This window comes from Lasioglossum baleicum, chromosome 13 (assembly GCF_051020765.1).
Source record: "Lasioglossum baleicum chromosome 13, iyLasBale1, whole genome shotgun sequence".
NCBI classification, from domain to species: Eukaryota; Metazoa; Arthropoda; class Insecta; order Hymenoptera; family Halictidae; genus Lasioglossum; species Lasioglossum baleicum.
The window spans coordinates 5,530,774-5,557,646 of record NC_134941.1 but is presented as its reverse complement, the minus strand read 5'-3'; the positions used below and the strand labels follow the sequence as shown (position 1 = coordinate 5,557,646).

The 26,873-nt window shown below is 35.6% G+C and overlaps 1 protein-coding gene across 3 annotated transcripts in view; it reads left to right on the top strand.

Annotated features, from left to right (window-relative positions):
- The window catches only part of LOC143214762 (lachesin), a 156,497-nt gene that overhangs the window by 108,654 nt on the left and 20,970 nt on the right, over positions 1-26,873 (top strand). For all 3 annotated transcript variants that reach the window (XM_076436134.1, XM_076436133.1, XM_076436135.1), the window contains exons 6-9: positions 10,659-10,782; positions 16,749-16,886; positions 17,004-17,123; positions 20,941-21,108. In XM_076436134.1, coding sequence (XP_076292249.1) covers positions 10,659-10,782; positions 16,749-16,886; positions 17,004-17,123; positions 20,941-21,108 — 550 coding nt within the window. The remainder of the gene's footprint in view (positions 1-10,658; positions 10,783-16,748; positions 16,887-17,003; positions 17,124-20,940; positions 21,109-26,873) is intronic.

Below are 26,873 nucleotides of genomic sequence, written 5' to 3'. Positions count from 1 at the left end.
TCGTACGCATCAATCAATCAATCTTGATTAAAATTTTAATTGATAATTGTATTATGAATGCACAAAATCTGCAATCTAATTCTTCGTGTGAAATAATAAATAAACATTTTCTATGTCATCTGTGAGAAACAGAGACGAAATAAAAGTAAACTTTGCCTTTGAATTTTGTGAACAGATAAAAAATAATGTAGCAATGTTATTAAAATGTCGTCACAATTTTCCATTTTCCCTACTCATTAATATGTCTCATAATATCAAAACAATGAATAAGCATACTTTCAACTTTCTCCGAACAATGCGAATACATTAGCATTTTCAGACATTACGAATTCAACCGGAAGTAAGTTCGAATCGAGCTGCGTGCAACTATTATATAAAGGTATTTTATATTCAGCATAAACGATATGAATATCAAAGATACGAAAGCCGGGTTGATTGGAACAGCAATGAAACGAACGAAAGGAAAAATACGCGTGGAAGAAGCGGGACAGCAAAGATTTGCATAGGACGATTGTCTAAATATCCCGAATTTCACTCGGAAAATTGAACGCATTCTCGAAAAGGAATATTGGTTCCGGCTTCTCGTTGTCATAATGTCTCCACGGTTGCGAGCCGAGCGCGCAGGGTTCATCAAAAATGAAAATTCCAATTCCGATCGGAACCCGTGAATTAGCCTTCGGTTAACGGTCCCGTACCGGCAGCCATCGAAACAAACGAACGATAGTTTTTCATTTCGGCTATAAATATTGTTATTAATGGCGAGCGTTCGCGGTCGAGCGGTTTTCCCACCGTTCGCTCCTCTCGAGTGTTTATAAAAATCTCGTCGCGTGACGGGATATTCCGACGCGGCGCATGATACGTTTCGTACTTTATCTGAATTTCAATGAGACGGGGCTAGAACTTTTAAACTCGTTTTCTGTATCATCCCAGATTTAGGATATCGGTCCGCGACCTACCTGTGTCCTTAATTCGAAATTGATAAGGTCGTTCACGGGAACCTCACCAGACGACGGAATAGAGGAAACGATCGTCTCAAAGTAAGCTCTCGCGGAGAAAATCCGTCCGCTCAATGTATTCCGTCGGAAATGATAAAACCGAGCTAATCACTGCTCAAAAATCCGTGTACCGTGATACGGTAATTTTACTTGCTCCGGTAATTATTATCGCCTCTGAATCAGAAATTCTGATTTGTAAGGAATCGTGAAAATATTTACAATTTAAATGTGCAATGCTAAAAAATGTGTTAGCATTGCAAACTTCACAATGATCTCATTTCCAAATAGATATAATTACAAAATAGAACAAGTAAATATTGATTTTACAAGATTTTTTATCCGAGTGTAAAACTTAATGCTACGACACAATAGAATCTATGACTAAATTAGCACTGTTTCAGAATCAGTATTAAATTTATATTTATTAAATAAAATTTATGAATTTTCCAAAAAAATTTTATAAAATCGTAAGTAGGCGCCAAAGACAAATTCACGAGTTTTCTAAAACACATCTAATTCGACAGATGATTATCATTCATATAGCAATATAAATTCAACAGAAACAAAAGGCACGTTATTTTAAAGGAACAATTCCCCGGTGCAAATAAAAGATTGCAAGGTTGGAATAATCGTGGTACTCTTGCAATTTAATTGTGTCGCTCGACAAAACAAGATAAAGTTTCCTTCATTCGGTTAAAGAATATCGGATTTCGTTGATCAAGTTTCGTCCAGTTTACCGTTAAACAATAGCGAGTTTAAGGTTTAGCGTTGGAAGCTGTTCTATAAGAACCCGTAGGAAGAAATCGGTAAGGAAAAACCGATGGAAACTGTATCAACTAATTCATTTAGAATTGTCTTCACTTCGCTCACTGCATTATCAGCCATATTCTATGGGAACATTTGTAACGTCCAACCATCAAACTTCGGAACCAGATTGTCATGCTACTAGTGCAAAATTTCGGAACCTCGAGGTGCTGTATTGTCGTTTGTGACAGGCCGAATTGTTATTTGTCTTCGCCGAATATTACAAATTATTCCTCTATAACGTAAAAATATGCATTTTGGGCACAGTACCCACCTGTATCTGACTTTTAGGAATCATAATTGACCAATTCTGAACTACTCCTTGCAATGCTGAAGCGTAATTTCGAAAAGTCGTACACCTTGTAATTGCATATACGTATATGCGAATTTAGCGATGTGTGCGTGTGCCCACACACTCTTGCACGGCCGCGCCGGCCCCCTTAATGGCGTGAAGGTTGACTTCAAAAGAGGTCTGTGAAAATCACGTATCGCATTTTTTTGCCCAGAAATCACAAGTTATACAGTGATTATGGTTTCACCTCAAAAATGGCAAAATGTGGTCGATCAAAATGGCACATACTTAATTTAATAAACTTCATTTAAAATATGAACAAAACTTGATTCATTTCTGCATTAAAGTACGAAGAAACTTTGTCCCCAACCCAATAGTTACTCCACTTTAAAAAGCGCATGGAGACTTTCTGACTGTAAAGAAATTAATTAGTGTGCATGGGACCAGATTAGCAGTCATCGTGAAATAAAAGTGGCAAACAGTGTCCGAGGGTTTCGGTGTCGCGGTGCCACTGTATTTCCAGGACTCTCAATTGAAAAACGTTCCGAGAACGAGTGTATTCATACGTAAAGAGTATGTTCGTCACTTATCTAACGCCAGTCGAAGTGCTCGAGTAGCTGGTTGACAGCGGCTCTCTCAACTACTTGCCTTCCCGACGTATTTTCTCACTGCACACACTTTAATACTCTTAACCCGGAAACCGCGCACTACAAACTTCGTTCGCCGAGGTACCGAGACCGGCTGTTCTCGAGACACTGGCTCTTGCTTCTCTGGGTACGTCCTTTGGTTCAATGTCACGGACCGGATGGTTCGTAGAATTGGAAAACACTGTTGACCCTGCGAGCCCACGTGGAACGCCTCGGGAAAATTCAGGATCGTTACCGAGGCCGAAGACGGGCCATCATTGTACATATAGACAGCGGATTTTATGCACTTATGAGAAAAATGAGTAAGTGTAATTTAAAACAGTAAAAACATTAGAAGAATTTAAAAATACTGTTAGAAAATACATTTCTATTTAACTCCAGTTTCTTGTAATTCAAGTAGAACATTTGGATGCTCTTTACTTCACCGGACTCGAAATTTGAGCCTTTCTACTACGAATTATTATGTATTTGGTATGTAATCCAGTAGATTTGTACCCGGCGCGGATGCAGATCGAAGTTTTGAACCTCTACGATCAATACTTAAGGAGTTATGATCGCTTAAAGTTGAACTTATTTCCAGTTTCTTGGCAGGTAAGGGCGCCGCCATATTGGTTTGTAGTAACGGTCGCAGCACGCCGCTTACTAAGTTGGTTAGGATTAGGTCGAGGGGGCGGCAAAGTAAGCGGCTCGCGGTCGTCACTACAAACCAACATGGCGGCTCCCTTACCTGTAAAAAATGTTTAACTTTAAACAACCATAGCTCCTTAACTGTTGATCCTAGAGGATCGAAACTACGATCTGCATCCGTGCCTGGTACAAGTCTATCGAATTACATACCAAATCCATCATAATTCGTAGGAGAAAGGCACTAATTTGGAGTCCGGTAAAGTAAAGTTTAACCGAACATTTTTATCTTGCATAAATAAAGATCCGCAGTCTAATAATTATTTTCAGGCCTGTGATCAATTCTGAAATACTATTATTTGAAATATATCATTTGAAGTAATATGTTGTTTTATTTTATAATTATTTTAGGCAACTGTAAAATTGTACTTCTGAAATGACTTTGGGTGAAATATTATCTCACACAATTCGAGAATTATTTCTATTGTCAAGTTTGAAATAAAGAAGATAAAGAAATAATACATTCTATGAAATTGTTACAACTATTAGTTGAGAACTATTGTTTTTATTTCCAAGTAATAGTATTGAAAATAATTTTGCGAAATAAATTATTCTAATTAGCTATTTCTTGTTTCTCATTTCAAGTGAAAATATCAAACGGTTTGAACAATATGATTATGTGTATAAAATTGTGACTTGAACAAAATTCGCAGTCTAGTTATCAGTTTTATAATAATTAATTAACCGTGTTCCGTGATGAATTGCTTTTAAAACATTGCATCTTGCACGAATTAGATACGATCATAAATATGAATATATTCAACATCAACTTTTATTTCTGCGGAATAGTTTGAGATAGTCTCGTCTTCAATTGTTTCTCCGTGAAAAGTTGGAATTGTATATCTCCTTTTGTAACGGTCCTGTAGGGCTCGGTCGAGGCCGAAGAATGCGTGCGAAAAATTGCTTGTGCAACCTCTAGGACCGTCGGAGGACAACCTTGTTTATGGTTTTCGAAGCAGACGTTGACCCTGGTAATCTCCGTCTTTATATCCGTTGGCTGTTGTTCTGTTAGTCTCCAGGGATCGTTATCTTACACTGGAAGATGAATCGGGTTTTCAGGACAGGTTCTTTTCAAGTCCATTTGTGAATTATCTCTTAGAATGGTAAACCTGGAATTTCTAGTTACCTAGGGTCTCCAAGGATTCTTGTTATTAAAATAGTGAGCTCAATGTGTTGAAATTGCAATATTAGTTGTCGCAGCATGGTTTGATTCATGGGTGCAACGTTGTAATTATCCGATTATTTTCACGTCATAAAGTTGGCTAACTTTGTCAAGAGAACTGTCACATTAAAAGTTTATTGATGGCATTACAACATTTCTCGTGAAAACAGTATCTGCATACAGTTCTAAGTAAATAAAGGTGCTGAAGTAATTTTATTAACTACAAAGATTTGTAGTGGCTTCCAGAAGTATTTAAATACTGGATTTCTGATCTTTAAAAAATCGTGATATAATTAAGGTGTTACAATTTTGTAAAAAAGATTCGTACCACAATAAATCTGGACCCATTTTGAAGCGTCTAATTTAGCATACACAAGTTGTAAATCATAAGTGTTGTATTACAGAGCCCCAGTGTCGTAAATTACTTTCACTAGAGCATATTCTTAAGTTTGTAGCGCTCTTACAACCCGTGGAAATTAATAAAACGTCTCTAGCAGTTTTATATGAGTAATGTGAAATTTATGTGCATGAATTATATAAATTAACGGGCCGATGAATGGAACAGGAACTCAGACTTGAATAATCGTTGAAAGACCGTATTTGAACAGTAATTATGTAAAACAGAGAATGTACAGCGAATCGATTATAGATTTGCAGGTCTTCGAAAATGTGAAAATTTAACGTTGTTCATTTACTCGTAGCATTGTTTAAATTTCAAATAATTGTCATATTACCATATAACCATCGACTATTTTAGTCAAATTCCGTGTTTAATTTAATTAATACGATTTGAGAGGAAAAACATATTTATAAAAGTGAACTTCGAAAGCATACTTTGATAGAAAGTGAGCACTTTGAAGTACAATTTGAATCTCACAATTTTTAGGAAAATCTCATTAATAATTACAAGAAAAGTCCAAATACATCTGTGTATAGACCGTTCTGAACGAGGAAAATCCTCTTATTGCTAATCTTCCAATTAAATATTCACTGTAGCGACCACGAAGTCACGCTTCGGTGAAAATTTGGTTTCAAACCGGCTTTTCCAAAATAAGAAACTTCAAATGCATGAATAATGAATAAATTCGAAGATACGAGCTCAAAATGGTGCTCCTCACGGAATTAAAAATTTCGTCGAGGTTCACCGAGTCTCAAGAAACAACTACGAAAATTTAATCTGCTTGTGCTGGACAGATTTACCACGTAGCAAAATGACGCGCCATATATTACAAATTCAAGCAGCTTATGCGTTTCATTCAGGGGCGTCTTGTTTAACGAGAAATTTGTTTATCGAGGTAATACGAAAAAAATATTGCCGAGAACGACTAACAAAGCGATCATTAAAACATGAAATACAATGGTTTCGATGGAAAGGCAAATTCAGAGAGCATTTACTGTTAAAATGCGTCTACGAATTACTGAAAATACTATGCTTGAAATATCAAAAGCTATTTCAACTAACAGATTGTACGGAGGTATTTCAAACGTATCCCAAGTTAGCGGAGAAGCTAGAAGAAAGTCCAACAGTAATTAACAATCGTGCCCACAAGGTCTCATAGAATGGCTTCATAAATTTTAATTTCGTAAAAGCTCGTTGCGAAAACTCTAGACTTTGAGTAAACAGCTGCGCGCAATTTTATAAGTGACATAAGTAATTTGCGTCCGTCACGATTACGAACTGAAATTATTCCAATCTTAATCAACGCATATTCTGATTAACATTGTATTATTTAATATTGTATTGGAAAAAGGTTTCTGATAAAAATGTTCAAATTTCTTAAATAGAAATAAACAAGTAATTGTTAATAAATGTTTATAAGTTTATGCTAATAGATTTCTGTATACAATAAATTTTAAACACGTTCGAGAAACAAAAATATTTAGTCACTTGTTTAACGAAGAAGAAATTTGGATTTTAATAATTGGAAGTTAACACTAAATATATATTAATTGTGACATTATCAATTATTTCTCATTTTCTCAATTAGTTGCTTTTATCCCCTAAAGTGTATATAACACGAGAATTCAAATACCATTGAGCGGTACTGTGCGTTATACACATTTTCTTATTCCGAAAGAGATTACAGTAAATCCCGACATTGAAAAGATTTCTTAGATCCTATAAAGAAGCCGGTTTCTGAATACACTGTTTAAACTTTCCACGACATTTTTAGAAATTTATTTTTCGAGATTTTCATTGCGTTTTCGAATGTAAAAATTCACGCACACGATTATAACATTATTTTGTATTATATTGACGCAATACCCAATCTGCTTTTTGAAAATTTATTGTTCACTCTATTTGACTTTAGTTCATTATTGTTTCAATTTTTAATGACATCACGAATGTACTTATACTTGAGTGAAATGGATAAAAGTTAATAGACAAATTAATTACAAATTTTAACAACTGCTTGCTGATGACTAGACTGCAGAAAATGCAAAATCTAAATTGTCTGCATCTGCTACAAGTAATAGAAGTCACTTAGGAATTGCTTTCTTTCTTTAATAATTTTAATTGGTAAAAAAGTAAGATATCTATATTCTAGAATTGTTTTAAACTTTTTACTGTCTCAAATCGCAACTGCTCATTTTTACCACGAACGTATGAATTTAATAAGTCAGTTCTTTAGAATGTTTGGACATTTTATACAAGACGTCCATAATTTGATAGTATTGGAATCATGAATTAAACGAGACTATACAAAAATGTCAAACGACTAATAATACAAAGTTGTGTATAGAAGAGACGAGAGAGAATTGTAACATTCTCCGACATAGCATGTTCTGTCCAATATGAAACAATGTCATATCGCGAATACTAGGACACATTGTAGAATCGACCCTCCAGAAATAAAAATACTTTCCGCGCTGAAATTGCAAGATTCGTGAACATATGTCAGAAAGTGTGCTTGGTTCGGTATACCTCTGCATAATGGAATTGCTATCGCCATCATATCAAGGGACCTTCATTCTCTCCCTCCAGCTCGTCACTTCTTTGTCTAGGGGAAGACAGTATCGGGTTCGCCAGGCTACGAAACAAATGCAAAATTGCATCCAGTGCTCCCTGGAACCGCGTTATGTGAACCGAGAGATGCGATTATAGGGTGCAGATTCTCCGGCGTACAATACGCTCTGTCTATAAACACGCTTTGTCACACTGCCTTGGAGATGACGCACGGTGAGGTGCTATGGCAAGTGGCGGGGCGTATGGTATCGTATAATCACAGGCTAATGTGTACAAATAAATGAACATTCTGTTGTTCCGCGCGCACTGATACACGTATGCCGCATCACTTGTCACCCCGTTTCAGTGTGCGGCTTCCTTTAGATCGTGTTGCTCCACTCACCACTTTGGGAAAAGGCACAAGGGCTCACACCATTCATCGAACACCCTTTGACGTTAGATTTAGAAACACTACAAATTTTTATTACTTTATAAATATGACAAACATGTGGTTATTCTAGTTTTTAGCCATTTTTATCATAATATATGATCTTAAATAATTTTATGCAACTCGCTTCTTTTTTTATTGCCATCTGTATCGATCTCAATATTTTCCTGTTAATATACAGGGTGTCCCGAATTTAAATGGCAAAACTTCAGGAGCGTGTAGGGGACCGAAAAAATAAGACAAAAAGTCTTTTAGAGATTTGCTCGTTTTTGCTTCGTTTTGGAGAAAATCGTAAAAAAAGAAACAAAACAAGTTTTCATTTTTGTACTTATTTATTTACATTTTATTTATCACCAGAACAATGTTTAACTGCAATTTATCAAGTCAGTGCTAGATGTAATGCTTGCATTGCTGCAAGAGGGCAACATTTTGAACAATATCTACATTAAATAGATGATAACGTAAATAAAATGTAAATAAATAAGTACAAATCTCTAAAAGACTTTTTGTCTTGGTTTTTGGGTCCCCTACCCGCTCCTGAAGTTTTGCCATTTAAATTCGGGACACCCTGTATAATATATGATGTTAATAATATAATTTTATATTTTTATACAAAAACTTCTCACATTATAACATTTTTGTACCTCTACACATTTATGTTTTACTAAATATTTGAATAACGTTGAATAAAGATATTTAACTCAATTTTCTAGAAAGTACTATATATTTAAATATTATATAGTACATTTATTTCTTAAAGAAACATAATTTTATATATTTTAAAAAATTGTTGAATTTCCCTTGGTTCTTCAAAGGCATGTACATGGAATAACTCCATTATAATTGGACACGTTTTTGGAAGCTGGATGTATCGGTTCACTACATGACGAAAAGTTTTGGAAATATTGCAATCGATCGGAATTGTGAATACAGCGTACAATCTTTTTTATCTGGGCTTGTAATAAAAATTTTATAAAAGTATAGTTTATGGACATATTCCAGTTATATGCGTGCTGCCAATTTCATCGAAATCGGTTAACGGCGACATGAACTACAAACGATTTAAAATGGTGCAAAATCGCAGTTACAGGTCGAAAGTCATGAAAAGCTTTTTACACATTTGACAATTGAATATTTCGCGTTCATCAACGCGTGACTGTACAGTTGTAGGAACTTTTGATTAAAAATCCATAGATCCAAAGATATTTATTCCCCAACGATCAATCGCATATACCAACCAATCAGTAAAATTAATGCAATCGAAAATATTTATTCTTTACTCAAACTTTAGTACTAGGGGAATGCTCCCTATATTTTATCACTTAACTAACAAGCAAATATCTCCATAAATCGAAAACGTGTTAACATCATGGTTGATAAAAAAAAACTGTTTTAAATTGTAATAATACTAGTAAATTACACGATTTAATAGAACTCTCCATGATGTTACAAAAATTTACTGCAAGTATTGAAATGGAACAGAAACTGTGGATATTCTTTTTAATAAGTAATTATAAAGTAATCGCTAAACTAATTGCTAAATTAGAAGAATTTAAACATACTGTTATCTCATTTTCAACCTATTAAAATAATTAAGAAAGGGAACATGTTGCAAAGGAGGTAGAAAAATTTTATTTTGCACAAAGATCCGTAGTCTCGTAATTAATTACATCATAGTAATTCAGTGCTCTGTGCTATGCATTAAATTTCGTACACCCACTGATGCTGTGTGCTTGTATAAAATATATACTGCGAGTACTGTCCACCACGGTAAAATATGTTCTCATTTCACTGACACAACCTTAGAAGTTTCTTTCTCTATAGATATCACACTGTTTTAAATAGTTCGGTGTATCTACATCCTCGTAATTCACGCGTTAAAAGTTGCAACTGTAAGCGTGCGAATATTTTCGTGAGCCATTGCGTGGGTTACGGAAATCGTCTGGAATTACATTAATATTAAAATGAATACAATGGATTACAGTGGACGCAATATAATCGGAGTACATAATCTATTTAATGTATTAATGAAAATATACACTTCGATATATCTGATCCTCAGGACAAATCTGAATTCCGTTCCTTCGCATTTGAGCACAAGGTTGACGAAATAACTTTGACATTATTTTATTGATAAATCTCTTATTTACCGTTGTCAGTCGCCTTCGCAAATGTATTCTCACCGACATTACCATTGTTTGCTGTAAGTAGATGAAACGGAATGAAACGTACTCGTAGTCGGTCGAGGTAAATTTAACATGTATTACGCTCTGCGAAAATTCTGCAAAATACATCTGCGGGCTGGGCGAAAAATTCTCTATAATCGTATACTCGCTATTTGCGAGGCCGTCGCGTCGGGAACGAAACCTGCCAAGTGGCTGCAACAAAATTCAAGCCATTCCGATTTTCACGAGGATTCCCCTTCTATCCCCTGAATCATTCGTTTATTGCTCATAATATCGAGGCAGTTTTCAAGGAACAACTCCATCGTATAAGAGCTGGGTATAATCCCGAGCGGTTAGGAATGGTCTTCCGCGCGAATACATTTTTCGCGATGCGGCCCCGCGGCTCTAATTTTTCCAAAGATATTTATACGGGGCGAAAGCCGGCGTTATAACGCCTCGCTCGGCAATAACGAAGTCGATTCCCTTTATAATTCTGGTTTCATAACACGTACAGGTGAGGTTAACGTGCCGTGCGAGAGGCGTGCCACCGCCCCGCGTATCCTGGCGCAGAGAAGACGGCAAGAAGATTATAATTCGGCAGCCATTTGCAGGAAGCGGTCAGAACCAGAAGTCTCACGGTAAGATTTAATATAGGCGATGCATGGCGGATGTACAGTGGCGGCCATATACTTACGTACACTTTATATTTGAACTTTAATGCCGAGTGTATTTTTTGAATCATCTGTAATGACTGTTTACAGTAAGGAGCATAACTGATTCAACACACTTTAAATCAGAATAACTTTTTTATGAATGGACCAAACGACTTCAATTTCTCTGTAAGGCTAGAAGAATTAGTTTAGCAAATGACGTCTAAAAAATATTTTGAAAAAATGCATTTGGTCGGAATTGCGGAAAAAAATAGTAAAAATTGATTTTTACTACTTTTTTAGCTGGGCCAATAACGAAAATTTAAAAGACGTGTTGTATAAATTATATACGCTCTGAAAATTTCATTGAAATTAGTTAATTGGTTTACGAGCTATAAACGATCAAAATATACTTTATACTTATAAATAATTAATTCATTTTTGTATAAATATACAATGTTCAAGTGCAGATGAAATAAAGTTTCATTTTGTTAAGTGTACTTAAGTGTAGGTCCGCCACTGTACAGTGACTCATAAAAATGAAGATATAGAGAACTAGTTCTTGATCATTTTAGAGATCAGTTTTAGCATTGGTTTTTAACGTAATCAAATCCTAATGCACTAATAAATTTATGTTTAAATTTTTAGAAGTTGAAAACAAGTATAATTTAATTATTTATAAGTTATAGAATAATATAGCAACTCGGAACAAATTTTTGATCATCTAAAATTACGTGGCAACTCGTTTTTGATCAAATAAGGAATTAATTCTCGATCATCTAGAATAAATACCTCCCTTTGTTAGAAATCAAAAAGATTGTTGTACATTTATATTGTCGATCTGCCACATTGTAGCGACGATACGTCACGGCACATGTAATTATGTAATGCTGGAGTCTGGGACTGCGTTCACCCGGTATTTTAATTTCCTTATTTTTACCTCGACCCTCCCTCCCTCTTTTCAACCCTCGCTCAACCCTCTCTCGGCTCTTTCTCAGCCCACGTCCCCCGCGACGGCACAGACTCACTTCGAACTGCCTGCGGGCAACGTAACTTTTCAGAAATTGTTAAGTAACACTTCGTAAACGTGCGAAGAATCGATAGAACTCCGTGTTTTTATGGGTCACGTTCCCAGTGCTTTCGTGAAAAATTTTCCTCTTACCTGCACGCTTGAACTCGCACTTTATTATCCGTCCGTTCTGCTGAAAATTTTTGCCGAGCGCGGCAGCGGCACTGCGCCGTTCAAGCGTTCTCTTAGCGCGAAACGATTTCATCGTGCATTTCTGTTTGGACCGTGTATCGTTTAATCGTTTATTTGCCTTGCCCATCGTGTGCAGCGATTGAATATTTTGATGAGTTCAACGAGTTGCTCCACGATCCTTGACTACGGGATCGCGAAACCATAAATTTTTTTCAAAGATCAAAAACATTGTTTTTATAACTTCAAGAGATATTCCAACAGTTACACTTAATATACATATAACACCCTGTGTCTCTGATGTTGTGGCAATGTAATGAGTGAAACCATGCAATCGATAAAAAGAATTCACAGTACTGGTCAAAGAGTTTTAATCACATTCTGGTACAACTAACGAACTACAAGGAACATCGGAATGAAATCTTCACTGAAAAATATGAAACAACATTTGTTTCCTGTACACAATGTAATATGTTTTATATTTGTTCGATAGCTATTTTCTGAATTATTTCAATCTCGTTAGCCTGATATAGTGTTCCATCTGTTATAGAATAACTCTGTCATTTTTTAATATTTCGGTCTAGAAAAAATGGAGATTAAAGTTGAGAGTTATGTCAATGTTACTGTAAAAACTCAAAATTTTTGACTTATTAATTGTTCTTAAAAAAAATCCTGATCTAGCTTCTTAAATAGGTATTGGATAAGGCCGATGTTCAGACGAAACGTCACTGAATTCTTGAATTCTGACCACCGTGCGTCGTTGTCTTTTTGGCGTTTCTCTCTGAAACGAGTAGTTCCTCAACATGTGATCTCGAACGGGGGAAAAAGAGGACTAGATACCCTCGGCCGGCGCAGCTCATTCTTCAACAATATTAGGAGCTATTCATGCAGCTCCATTGCGCTCTTGAAACGGTGCGCGCAATAAACCCCCTCGGCAACGTCCATACGTATGATACGCGTAAAACGAAATTGTTAAACACGGTGTCGCGTCGGTGAAAACGAACGAACGGCTCTCGGCTACGGTTACCATAAAATCGCGGCGCACTTGATAGGCAGAAACGGACAGTCAAAGCCGCCCCCGCCTTTCCACGGTGTTTCGAGCTAAACGACGTACTTAGTATTCGCTTCAGCATTGTGTTACTAATCGCAGGCAAATTTCAGTCCACTGTCGACGAGGCTGGCGTCGATACATGCGCCGGTGAAACCCTTGCGCCACGTGCTAAGTGTGCCCGTCTGTAGTTGTCGGCGAAAGGGATATAGCTTATTGTTGGCCTACAATGCCGATAATTATTGGCTATCACGGGGAAAAGTTAAGGACTCAAGGATCGATACTTAATCGGTCCTTATAACCATCGATATTACATAATTCAATTAGCAGAGCAGTTTTGTTTCGTCTCCAGTGGTGGACAGTGGACAACAGTACTTCCTTTCAACAGGAAAAATTTATATAAAATTGAACCCACCACTTTTTCGAGGAATACCATTATTGTGAAAATTATATTGAACAATTTTAAAAATTGTATATATTATACAGTGAGTGTAAAAGTATTCGTACATCCTTTGAAATAGACTATCTTTTTTATAATTGTACTAAACGACCTGACTTTTTATAATCAATTAGAAGCATTGGTTTACGAAATGATATGCGAAAAAGATTTTCCAAAAATTATAATTTACAAGATTACAAGCAAAAATAATAAAGGCATTTTTTAAAACTTTTTTATTTGGGCCCTTAATGAAAATTCAAAATATATGTTAGTTATACACATTTTGCAAATTTCATATTCACAATTTGATTGTAATTCAGTTCGTAATTATGTAAGAAAAACCTGCATAGTACAGTTAAGATGGGTTTTACTATTTTTTTACTCTAGCTTGTCGAACGTAATATGAATTGTTTATTGTATTATACTTTGCATACATTGAATTATATTTAAATATATTTTGTCCGGAGTTGATCGAAAAAATTTTGTATCCATTTCGATAAATTAAAGTAACACTAGCAGATAATTTGTTAAGCAATACCGCTGCAAAGTTTAGTTAGATGATGCCAGTTCCCAGATGATCCTTCAATCTATCATTCAGTCTTCAAACGCAAAATGTATTTTACCTATACTCCTCTAATTACCGGTGTTGCTTTCGAATCTGCGACGTAATGCAACCCCGTCGAGAATTCAAGCGTAACTCGATGATTTATGATTTACAAACTCATTAATTAGCGATTTCTGTTGGAACAGTTAGCAAATAGTGCGGCGAAAGTTCGTTTTCAACCTGCAATTTTCTACGGAATTTATATGCAAGTTGCCCGAAGAGACTGCTGATTTCGTTGAAGGAGGGAAAGCGTTTGGTATTGGTGTGATTTCTCTTACTTACATTAGCCATCGCTTCTCTCTTCCAAACTAATATTGACATAATGTTTCTCCTCGCTGTGCTGGTATAACTACATCGAGAATGTACGTAATTGGGAAAAATAGGAGAAATATAAATTATAATCAAACCTGACCAGCAAACTGTTCATTTAATTTCTCTCTGTGTAAATATTAGGTGTTTTTGAATTTATTGATTATTTACAAATAATAAAAATGCGTTCTAATACATTAATACCGTATCACATATAAAATTATTATTATGTTGATGTCAAGTGTAACTTATGTTTTAATTGTGACATTGAATTGTATTTTTTCAAAGTATTTCACCAATTTTTACGACAGAATTCTCACGAATTTTACACTAATCAGAAAGAAATTGACACATTCATAAAATACCTTCCCAGTTATCCAAATTGACAAACTTTCCTTATTATTTCAATTAGAAAACTTCAATTCTCTGTTAATTGTTCTGGTTGTAATCGAATAATATATTTTGAAACAGAGCTGAACAACTTTCCCAATTTTGTCAACTGCATAAATAATAATATTTTCCCTGCAGTATCACCATTTCATCGCATTGCGGGTGGAAGCTCCGTAGGGACATCATTTCGTGATTGTAAACAAAATTACAAGCTCTCCGATTACAAGACTAAATTGTCCTATTATTCGGATGTGTTGCATAATTAAATTGCAGATGATTAGTTTCTGCTATTAGCAGGTCGCACACAGTACAAATGGCAGCTTCAATTTACAACTTCAGAAAAACCGATACTTTTTTCGAAGTTTACAGCGAGAGCGCACTAAGAGAAGAACAAGATTAGAAACGAAATAATAGTACTGTCTTTCAAGTTTTTCTTGTCATTCTCTCTCGGGGACATCTTCAAGTGCAATGACCTGAAGTTCAGTAATTAAAAAGAGCCTTGGAATGTATGAAGCTTGTCTCTGGACAAAGATAATCTAAAGAGTAATGACTGGCATTAAAACTGTTACTTGGCGTTTGGAGTTTTAAAACTCGATAAATTGTTCTCTAGTGGGAAAACTTATTTATAACTTGAGGACCACAAGATTATTTCCATTTTCACGAATTTCATAAAATGAAATTTTATGTTAATAGAATGAAATGAAATCTTATTCATGGCATTGTAAAAATATTTCTCTCTTCCTTTTGTACAAACAATTTTACAAATTCACTTATCAATAATATTTATACACCCTTTTTTAAGTCTATCTTTAAATAATTCATAATCAATACAAAACGAACGAAGTGTTTGCTAATATTTAAGTTAAAAAGTTCAGAATAAATTTTCTGTAATTTTTACATTTAGCGGATCACGTGATGCCGTAGCAAGGTCGATGACTACATTCAGTTTTATTGATATCGATTAGACCGTTCCTATTGTAATGAATTTAAGAACTTTTATAATAATCGCGAGATTACCTTCACAGGTAGATCCAGGAAAATTTAAATACTTCTCGGAATCGATATTCTGTAATTCTTTAATTACTCGATAACGAATTGCGCCGGGTAAGAATGATATCTCATTGTCAGTGATAAGAATATAATAATCAGATTCTTCTTGCGTTACTATTCAAACTCTGATGATATCTTATTAGATCATATTAAAGCTTTCATTTCGGCTCTGTTAATTACGTTCTTGATCGTTATTTTGCTTTTAGAAATATTCAAAATGTTGAAATGTATTCGTTTAAAAAATATATTCAAATATCTCCGTTATTTTTAATGGCACAAAAAAAATATTTTTGGCATAATTCAAATGGTATCGAAGGAGGGATATCGTAGAAGAACAATTTCTTTTTGTCCAGTTATTTTTTCATAGTTTTTTCAAGGTCATCGTTATTTTTTATCGGGAAAACTTTTTTTTTATTCCATCTTGTTATTGACTTAAGCATATTCAAATGTGTTTTTTCAGCTGCTATAAGATGGAATAAAAAAAAACTTTTACCGATAAAAAAATAACGATGTCCTTGGAAAAACTGAAAAAATAACCGGACAAAAGAAATTGTTCTTCTATGATATTACTCCTTCGATACCATTTAATTTATACAATACCATAAATATTTTTTGTGTCATTAAAAATAAAGGTGATATTTAGGTGGCCTCCTTCAACTGAACCCTGTATACATTTCTAAACAAGTAGTGTACATACAAAAAAATGATTGCGAAAAACATTATATTTCCTATCTCATTGTTTCCTACTATTTATTATTTGCAAGAATAACGTTGGCTAATAACCTCGTGAACACCCTGTCTACCCGGAGAAATACATTTGTTGAATAATTCCTGATGGATGCATTGGAATCTCAATAATCATACGTTAAAAATGCTAGTTGTTATTTGGTTTATTTAGTTAGTTTATTCTGTTTAGTTACCTCGGCGTACGAGGCCGAAGGCGAGGAGCTGAACCTGACGAAGATCTCACGGAACGAGATGGGAGTGTACCTCTGTATCGCCAGCAACGGCGTGCCACCGGCAGTCAGCAAACGCATTTTTATCAACGTTCATTGTGAGTAATAGTGATTGCACGTGTCCGATCCTTTACCGAACTCCTTCGCCGTGAACGAAGGGGAACGCCTACAGCGTGGGCCCGACTACAATCTGTATCTGTGATTCTGTGTCACAGTTCCGCCGGTAATTCAGGTACCTAATCAACTGGTCGGAGCTCCTCTGAGCACGGACGTAGCCCTGGAATGTTTTGTCGAGGCTTCGCCGAAGGCGATTAATTATTGGGAGAAGGATAACGGTGAGATCTCTCTGTTGGTCGCTTGATCTCTAGCTTGTAGTCCAGGACTCCTGCATGTACTTTCCGGTCCGAGCAAATCCTGCCACAGCGTTCTACCTTTCATGTTTCTTTGCTTTACGCCCTACAACCCAACCTTGACGTTCGCTAACAGTCGACTAATCGATTCTGTTTCGAATTGTCCCATTTTTGTTCCACCAGTTTCAACATGGCACTTCTGCCGGTGGAGGTCTAGCATAGTTGGAAAACCGATTTGCTTGAGATGTATAAAAATTTACAACAATTTATTCAACGGTTATTTATCTCTTTGTTACTCAGGCGAGAAATGTGTGAAGTCAACAAATTAAAGACAAATTAGAGAGTTGACTTACACAGAACTGTTAGTAATAATATATCCGGCGAGGTTTACCACACAAATAATCGCAAAATTGACATGAAACTTTATAATAGATATTCAAATTAATGAGTTAAATTATTTATTCTTAGGTTCCGACATATTTGAACGATGATCGCAATCAGTGAATATTTGACAGGGAACATTTACAAATTGACGTTTCTTTATTATGCAGAATGAGTCAGGAATCCAAAATTACGATTCGCCCCTAAATCATATTAGATAACAGGTCATTCGCTCCTATTATTTTCGATGTAACAAGTTATTAATGTTTGTAATTAATAGATAACATGGTTTTTGAAGTACTTCGATATTCCAAATTACTAACAGTATTCCAAATATACTTCCTCCACTAGAAATCATTTCTATCTTCACACAGCTTGTGTACTTAGCGAGTGGGATGCATTTATAACAATATAAACTGGATTAACGTTATAATACAGTTCTTTTATTAATGAATATTTTATCCATACTTTATTCAGATTTAAAATATATATCTACCAATATGTTAAAACACTTTTGGCGATTCATTCGCATCGGAATTGTCTTCTGCCAATAACAATCTCTTCGAATATTGAACATAGCCATATATCACTTCCAGAAACATTCGCTGTGCGTGTACATAAATTCAACGTTAAAAAATATTGCCAATAACAGGCTCTCTGGATATCGAAAAAAGACAACGTATCACTTTCGTTGCCAGATCGGGGAAATTGAGGGGAATACAGCAATGTCGCCCGATGAGGGGAGGGGAATTGAGGGGAAAAGTTACCTTCTCTCTGCCAGTACCGAACACTTGTACGACAGAGACGAAACGCGTCATGTGACCGGGCGAAAGCGTGGGGGAATAGCGTCGTAGTAGGGAAAGGTAGAGTGGGGACACAAGTCTCAATCTGGCGACACTGGAATACAGTTCGTACTTCGTATAATTGCTTCACAGTAGTTACAAACTGTAAGGAACAAAAGCAGAGGTCCTATAAATTGTTACAGCTAATATAATGAATGAATGTAAAAATTTTTATCACAAAAATGTAAAATCAAACTCACTTTTGTCTACAGTTTTCTACTAGTTTCATTTTGTTAATTATCAATTCTCCAGCCCTTTTCGTGGGTTTCCTGCTTTCATTAATTTGTAATGTGCAGATATTTGCAAAAAATTCTGCGCCGCTTTAAAATAAAAGTTACGCAGTCTAGTCAAATACAAAACCATCAAACAATATGAAAATGAAATTAATATGCAGAGCAGAACATTCAACTTCGAGGTGGACTTTTTCGATGTTGAATTACATTAACGGATTCGGTCTCTCTAACACGATTAAAGCAAACTGCACGGCAGTGTTTCACAACGGCTGTCAAGGTTTGCGACAGGAGCAAACACAGCTTTTCTTTAACAGGTTTAATATTTCCTCGCGGGAATTCGCAAAAAAGTTGTAGACCAATGCGAGAGTGAATTACTCCCGGCCGTTCGCAAATATATTCTCGTAGCAGTTTGTAGCCCGTACGAGTAGACATGCTTTCGCTTTAGCGCAACTTCTTCAGAGTACTTCGTCCCAATGCATTCGTATGTAATTTTCACCTCGCACAGAAAATCCTGCGCCCCTTTTTCTCTACCGTATACCTACATATATATGTGTGTATATACGATATATGTATTTTGTATATGCACGTACATAGGCGCGCGTAGATACACGCACGCACACGCGGCTCGTTTCGGAGTGTAATAAGGAGACCCGTGGCGCGTTTAAGAAGTGAATTTTCGCATACTTTTATGCATCTTTCCATATTCTCCGGCTCGTTTTCAATATTCTCAACGATCTCGTATATGCGCGTATATTAAATTTTATTTCAAACTCTTTATGCATTACATACTGCGTGCCTCCATTTTTAGCGTAATGGAAATTATTCTCAAATCGAAATTACGATACAAAACAATTTCATGGAAATCGTAATTTATGCCAGTTTTAAAATCCAACCTGTTTTCTGTTTGTGTATCTATCATAATTCATACATAGATCTTTATGGAAAGTAAAAATTGTCTACATTAATTGCAACATAAAAGGCTACATAGACGTATCCTCAAATTTCTATTAATTTTTGTATGTCTTAAGTCGTGTTAAAACATTTTATATTCTTTTTCTCTTGTATTAATTGTTCTGCAAAAGTACGTGGTGTATAACATATATTTTTTAAAAAGTTAACCCCTTGCCCTACGATTTATTTTACTGTTTCAGTGATTAGAACTTTCTTTGTAGTTCGTAATTCACTAAAAAATTTATATCTATTTTATGCCTACATGTTCTCCGATAACTATACATCAACGAAACCAAAATAGAATTTTATCTCGGTTTAAAGGAAATTCATAACATACATATTTATTAGACTCTGTTTAGAGTCTGCATCACGAGTCTGACACGATATTGTAGGACAAGGGGTTAAATTATATGTGAAACAATTTGTTATTGAAGTTTAAATTTGAAGTCCTACTGAAAGTGGCTGAAGTATTCTGCTATCTGTTATACCACTTAAAAAACAAAACTGATAAACTCTGATTGACCATATATGGCCAGAACTATAAAGACAAAAAAGAAATGAAACTTCACGCAAGAGGAAAATTCAGGTTCCACGATTAAAGGGATATCTGATTGACCGCAGTAACTTCCGCTCAATTTAACACATACGTGACGACTTTGCGAATCATAGAGCGTAGTTCGCGATACAACCGAGAACGAGATGGTTTTACATGGAAAAATAAATGGAGAATGGTGGATAGAATTTTTTCCACGTGATGTTTCGTTTTCGAGAGAACTGAATTTAAATATTTTTTGCATACGAGTACATCGGACCAGTTGTCTGACCATTGCTTGCTATTTCTACTTGTCACGAATACAGATTGTAGCAGTTTTACTGTACGGTAGATATTTCCAATTTCTATGATTTTATAATGGTAAAACCATTTTGTCTTTTTTTCACATAAAATAATCTTCCTTTAATCGCATTATAAATAATTAGGTTTAATAAGGCAACAGATCTGAGAGAATAGTTCTCATTAACCCTCACATGCTTTCCAAAAATAGTTGCATTATGTTGCAATAGTTGTTTTATTAATTATTTCATATTTCAAACAAATACATTACATTACATATAGTAATAGAAAGATCTCACAGTGGCTACTAAAATAGTCTGACCACAGGTTGGTCAATTCTCCTTATTGTCGTAGATACACATTATAAAAATGACAACATTACTAATAATTTTTAAGAATTCAATTGCGTGTACACAAAGTTCATACAAACGTGTTACAAAACTATAAGAAATTAATTAATTTTTGTAGTTTCTAATTTTGAATAAAAATTTGTTTTAAAAATAATTCACCTCCAGGAAATGTAGAAATTAATATCGAAAAATACAAATTTTCTGTTCCTACAGGAATGATAGTAGCTAGCCAGCAATACGACGTGCAAGCAGTGGCCAAATCGCAGTTTGAAGTCAAGATGGTACTGACTATCCGAAATCTTCAGAAAAACGATTTGGGGACGTATAAGTGCGTGGCCAAAAATTCCCTGGGTGATGTTGAAAGCAGTATTCGGTTATATGGTGAGTATATGCCACTAAAATATTTCTAAAGTGACTCGGTGTGTGTACTCCCCGCCAATATATTTTATTTACATGTTGCGGCCGTACCTTTTGCTCTCCAGTCGCATTTTCTATAATTTGTTATTCACCTTGTACAGCACGCATGCTTTTACGTGTGCGCATATAATGAAGTTATTAAATGTAAAAATTAATACGGCACCTTTTTCAAATAGAGTAAACATTTATTTATAAAGAAATGATAAATCTGTAATGCATAGTATTGATGATCTTGCTCCATATTTTAGATGATTGATGGATCTATCCCCAACAATTGATTTTTATACCTCTTCTACTGTTTCAAAATCTGTACCGATTAAATCAGGTTGAAACGAGAGAATAATGGTCTGATTAATGAGAGGTTAATTTTATTGTATCGGCAGAGTGACGAGAATGAAGTTTGACAGAAACAGATGGGAGAACGTTGTTGTTCGATATTGATTGAAAAATGCGTGAACGTATGCAAATAATTTCTCTTCCTGTTATATTAACAAATTATACAGTTTCTGAACAAATCTAGTCCTCTGCTTTAATAACAATTACGGCATCAACATTTCACATAGAAAATTAGAAAACATTGGTAATATTACAAGCAAGTTAATTTGGCAAAAATCAAATTAAACAAATAAGCTGAAAATAGACTGAAAATTGGAATAAAATTCAAATATCATTCACTAAAGGAGAGTCAATGAAAATTGTAAATAATATCCAAACCAGCGTACTTTTATTAGAATTTCCAGGTAACTAGACTTCGAATTTTAGATATCAGATTTTCTATGATTCGTCCATTGCTCACACTGTGCGTGTGGAAGAATAACTTGGTTGCGCAAGAACGGTCAGATGCATTAAAAGCATATTGAAACAAGTGTGCGGTACGTGTCGCATGCAATCGACAATGGCATCCGATATAACCGCAATCTAACCCTGTACAGCTAGGATACACAACAATAAGAATAACAACGGTACGAGCGTTCAAAATTCAGCGCATTTCCCAGCCTGTTACCAAATGCAACCAGTACAATAACTAAAAAACACCGGAAACAACGTGTAATCTTTAATTCACCGTGATTAATCCTTCAGGAATGGCGCCCGTGTACTGTTCCGACTCGGACGAATATTTTTGAAAATTCACCGCAACGCACATTTCATGCATTTATGACAAAAGTGAAGGAGTACAATCCAGTATATGTATGAGACGAATTAAAATTATACCGCCACACTATTTTCAATCTATTCAAACTAGTAAGAATGAAGATAAAGTTCTACTTGTCTTCTGTTTATTAAAAATTAATAATTAAAGTCTCTTTCCGTAGTATTCATTGAAAACAGTCACTTACTGGTGTTCAGTCAGTTATGGTACACCCTATACAGTGTTAACGCAGTGTATCCTGTCCGGTGATGAGCAAGCAGCCAAACAAAAACCGAAAATCTTCCGGCTAGTTTAATCGACTAACGAGCTGCCGGGTTTTCACGGGATTACGTAATCAGGACCCCGTCGCCCGTCTCCTCTATATATTCATAGTTGTCGAATGTGAGCGAACAAAAGGCGCCCAGGACGTGTAAGTAGCTCGGTAGACGTTTCTCCTTTAGCAAAGCATCGAGCCGTCGTCGGTTGTTAAGCGAGAGGAGGGCACGCGATTGTAACCGTCCTGGGTAATGAAAGAGTGAACAATTCACGAGCATTCGAAAGGCTTCGCGATAACGAGGCGAGGCGAGCAAGTCAAGTCAAGGCGAGGCAAGCGAGGCAAACGTGGAACTAAGCGTGCAGGGTTCGGGTTGGTAGCAGAAGGGAACGGAACGGAACATAGCGGTTGATAGCTGTTGCGCTTAGCGCCGGAAATCCGTCTCAGGCCGGTGTTATTTCACGGCTGATACGTAACGAGCCGGTAGGTTAACGAGTCTTTGCGGAAGCCCCGCGTGGAAATTGTTGCTCCGGTGTCCCGGGGCCGACCCCCACGGGCGGCCAGGACTCCTCTACCGAAGACTGATCGTCCCATCATAGAAACAAGGATCCCGCCTTCGCGGGAGCAAACACGGCCGCCCGCGTTTACAAGCATCCTCACTTTGCCACCGGAAACCTCCGAGGATTTCGCGACGACATCAGAGCAGTCGTCCCGCCTTCTTTCGGTCAATCCTCATCTATTCGCATACGATCCCCGGGATCTTTCAATCAGGTCAGAGCACTCCGGGGAGAGACAGCCCAGGACCCAAAGCACTTCGCCGCTGAAGGATCTCGCACGCGGCTCTCTCCTCCTTCGTAAATCGTCACGAGCACCGACGACAAGCTCAGACCCGATTACGTCTTGGGAATCAATGCCGTTTCGTGATACCGAGAGCACCCCTCTCGCACCCCCTTCTGGTTCGTATATTCTCGTTTATCGTGAGAGCGTCGGCGATGATTCCGCGACGCGTCGCCGTTACTCGTCACTGCCGAGAAATGAACGAGCGCCGGCTTCTTTGATCTTTACTATGGTAGCGAGCGACGAGCGAGATGGACCCAAAGAAATTGGCAGTGAGTCACAGCGCACATTGTCACGAGCAATGGACACAGGCAAAAATACTAAAGTCTAAGATTCAAAACTTTGCTCGCAGTTTTTATACCAATTTCAACATATTTCATGAAATTCTTCAAGTCGCTGTAGTACATGTCGTTTTGGAAAATCGTTATATTTGTTTGGAAAAATTGTATTTTTATTCTGTGTGCTTATTATTATCTTTAAAATTGTTTTTGATTACAGTCAAACCTGTTTTTGTGCGGTCTCTTTTAATGCGATTTTTTTTATGCGGTATATGAATAACCGATCAGATCAGCAGGATATCTCGGAAGACGTTGTCGTTATCAAAAAAGTGATCTTACAAAAGTTGTTTGGTATGACGGGCTACAATACGTAGTATTAATCGTTTACTTGTGGGTGGAGTGGTGGAGGACATTTTAAGGTCACCTTGATTTTTTTAAATGAATTTTTTTATACCATGGATCGATAGAGTATCAAATTCTGAGTATAAAAGTATTGACCTTCATATGTCCTAAACCTAATAGTTAATGAGATATTATAGAAACAATTTTCTTTCTTCTTTGGATAATACCTAGTTAACTATTAGGTTTAGGACATATGAAGGTCAACAGTTTTATACTCAGAATTTGCTACTCTATCGATTTATGGTATAAAAAATAGGACATTCCATTTAAAAAAATCAAGGTGACCTTGAAATATCCTCCACCCACAAGAAAACAATTAATACTACGTAATGTAGCCCGTCATACCAAACAACTTTCGTAGGAACACGTTTTTGATAACGACAACGTCTTACGAGATATCCTGCTGATCTCATTTCAGCAGGACACCCTGTATATGTATTGAATTATGTACATTTTGAAAATTTCTCCATGTTTAAAATGAGAAATTAAAATTTTTCAAAATGTTTCCATGTGTAATTTAATTATTTATTTTGTTTGAAAAGCACTTCCTCGCTATTTCGTAAAGCTTTGACATATTTTCTAAGTGAGACTTTTTCACGCGGTCCCTCTCCACCGCATAAAAAAATTTTCTTTAATATGTTGTGAAAAATTATTTGTTATAGCTATTTATGAAGTTTGTGAATATTTGTTTTCTGCGGTCCTTATCTACCGCACAAAAACAGGTTTGACTGTATATGTATGATATATATGATTCATTTATGCTTCAGTGTTTATAATCACAGAGGGTAATTTGATATTACTGGTTTACCACGTTAACTTGACGTAAATTGATAATTAGGGTACGGTAAGATTGGTGGGAAACAGATAATAGCGCACTGCGTACATTGTAGATATATTAATCAATGGTCAAACACATCAGCCACCTGTACTCGAGGCATGTGTGCCCGACGAGAGATTAAATATCATTTTCTCGATAACAATGCTCCGCACGCGGACAATCTATTTTATATTTTTCCTTTATTTTTAACTGCTACACTATTGTTCTCTGACCACCGATTTCATAGCAAAAAGATGGTGGAAAAGTCGAACAATATCGTTTTACGGGAAAGGTTGTCTATGAAATATAAAATTTAATGTCGCTAACAGTCTGGCTATCATCGACTCCTTCTACTTACAGCAATAATCACAAGGTTATGAAGCTGGTGCATTTATAGTACTGTGCAGAAGTTATTTTAGCAATGCACACAATATTATTTTCAGTTGTACAAGACTATCTTTTAAATCTTCTATACATTTTCGTAAAATTTTTAGTATAATTTAATAAAAAATACAGCACACGACTTTTGTTTCTAATGTAAGAAGAAATACAATCAGACTATTTTTTTACATATTACAGATATTTTACTATACACAGAATACACAGTAATTTTTATTAATTTAATGAAATGTAGAATTATATCAAAATTGTCAGACATACAGAATAAATACACCGAATAAAATTTAAGTTCACTGAAAGATAAAGTTATATCACACCCAAACAATGAAGTTAACAAAATTGAATTATTTACGTCGCAGATGTCAGATAACAATGCTGAATATTTTAAACAAGGTAACATTTGTTCTTTTATGAATTCGCCTACTTACTTTTCATAAAATTAATCATGAATTTAAAAATTGTTTTCACGTTCTCAAAATATTTCAATTTTTGATTTTATGATTTCGTCATTTTATTGAAAATGGCTGGATTTTCTGTTTCGATTGACAGAAAACGTGTGTGTGAATAAATGATCTGGGACAGTGACGAACACTCGCCTGGAAAGACGATAAAACTTTCGCGACGGTGTTTGTAACCTGTCGCATTGTTAGAATGCTAAGAAGACGGGTGAGCGGTGCAAAAGTTTATCTCAAACAAGAAACTGAATCTATCAAGCAACAAATAATGGTGAATCACCGACAGAACTATTCTTCATTTTTATTTCCTAAGCTCCTTTAATGCTATTATTTGAATTATGCTTCGGGCATTGAGACTCAGCAAACTCTTGCCAATTTTAGTACAGTGACCACAGCTATCCACTGTTGAACGTATTCTAAACCAGGGACCAAAAGTAACAGTCATTCTGGAATTTTCTACGGTAAAAATCATTAATAAAAAGTTGATTATTATTGAAATTTAAGATAATGTATACAAAATATAAAGAAAAAAATTCGAAGAACAAAATGGTTGAAAAATATCGATTTTTATACTTTTTGGTTACAAATAACAGTTATTAGTGTTCAAAAGATTGGATTCTCCTCGATAACTGTTATCGATGAAGAAAAACTGTGTCGATTGCTTAAAGCAGTTATCGATGAGAGAAGTTCATTTCGATCACTCATTACAGTTATCGATGAGAGAAATTTATTTCGATCGCTCATAACAGTTATCGATGAACGAATTTCTTTTCACTTATTTATAATAATTGTTGATGAGAAAATTCATTTCGGTTGCTTATTTAATGATTGAGTTGTCTACTCTTTTTCGGATGGAGCAAGCCTGTGAAATTCATTGAGAAGGTTTCGTACAACAACACGAATCAACAGACCATAAGAACAACACAAAATCTGTTTGTTTGTCACATTACAATTTGATTGTAGCAATTAATTTTACGAATCAAAAATTTATGAAATAATTTATTGTCTACCATTTGAAAGTTGTACTATTTAATAATAACTATTACAATTTTCCTTGATCAATAACTGTTATGAGCGATCGAAGTGAACTTCTCTCATTGATAATTGTTATAAGCGATCGAAATAAAATCTCATCGAA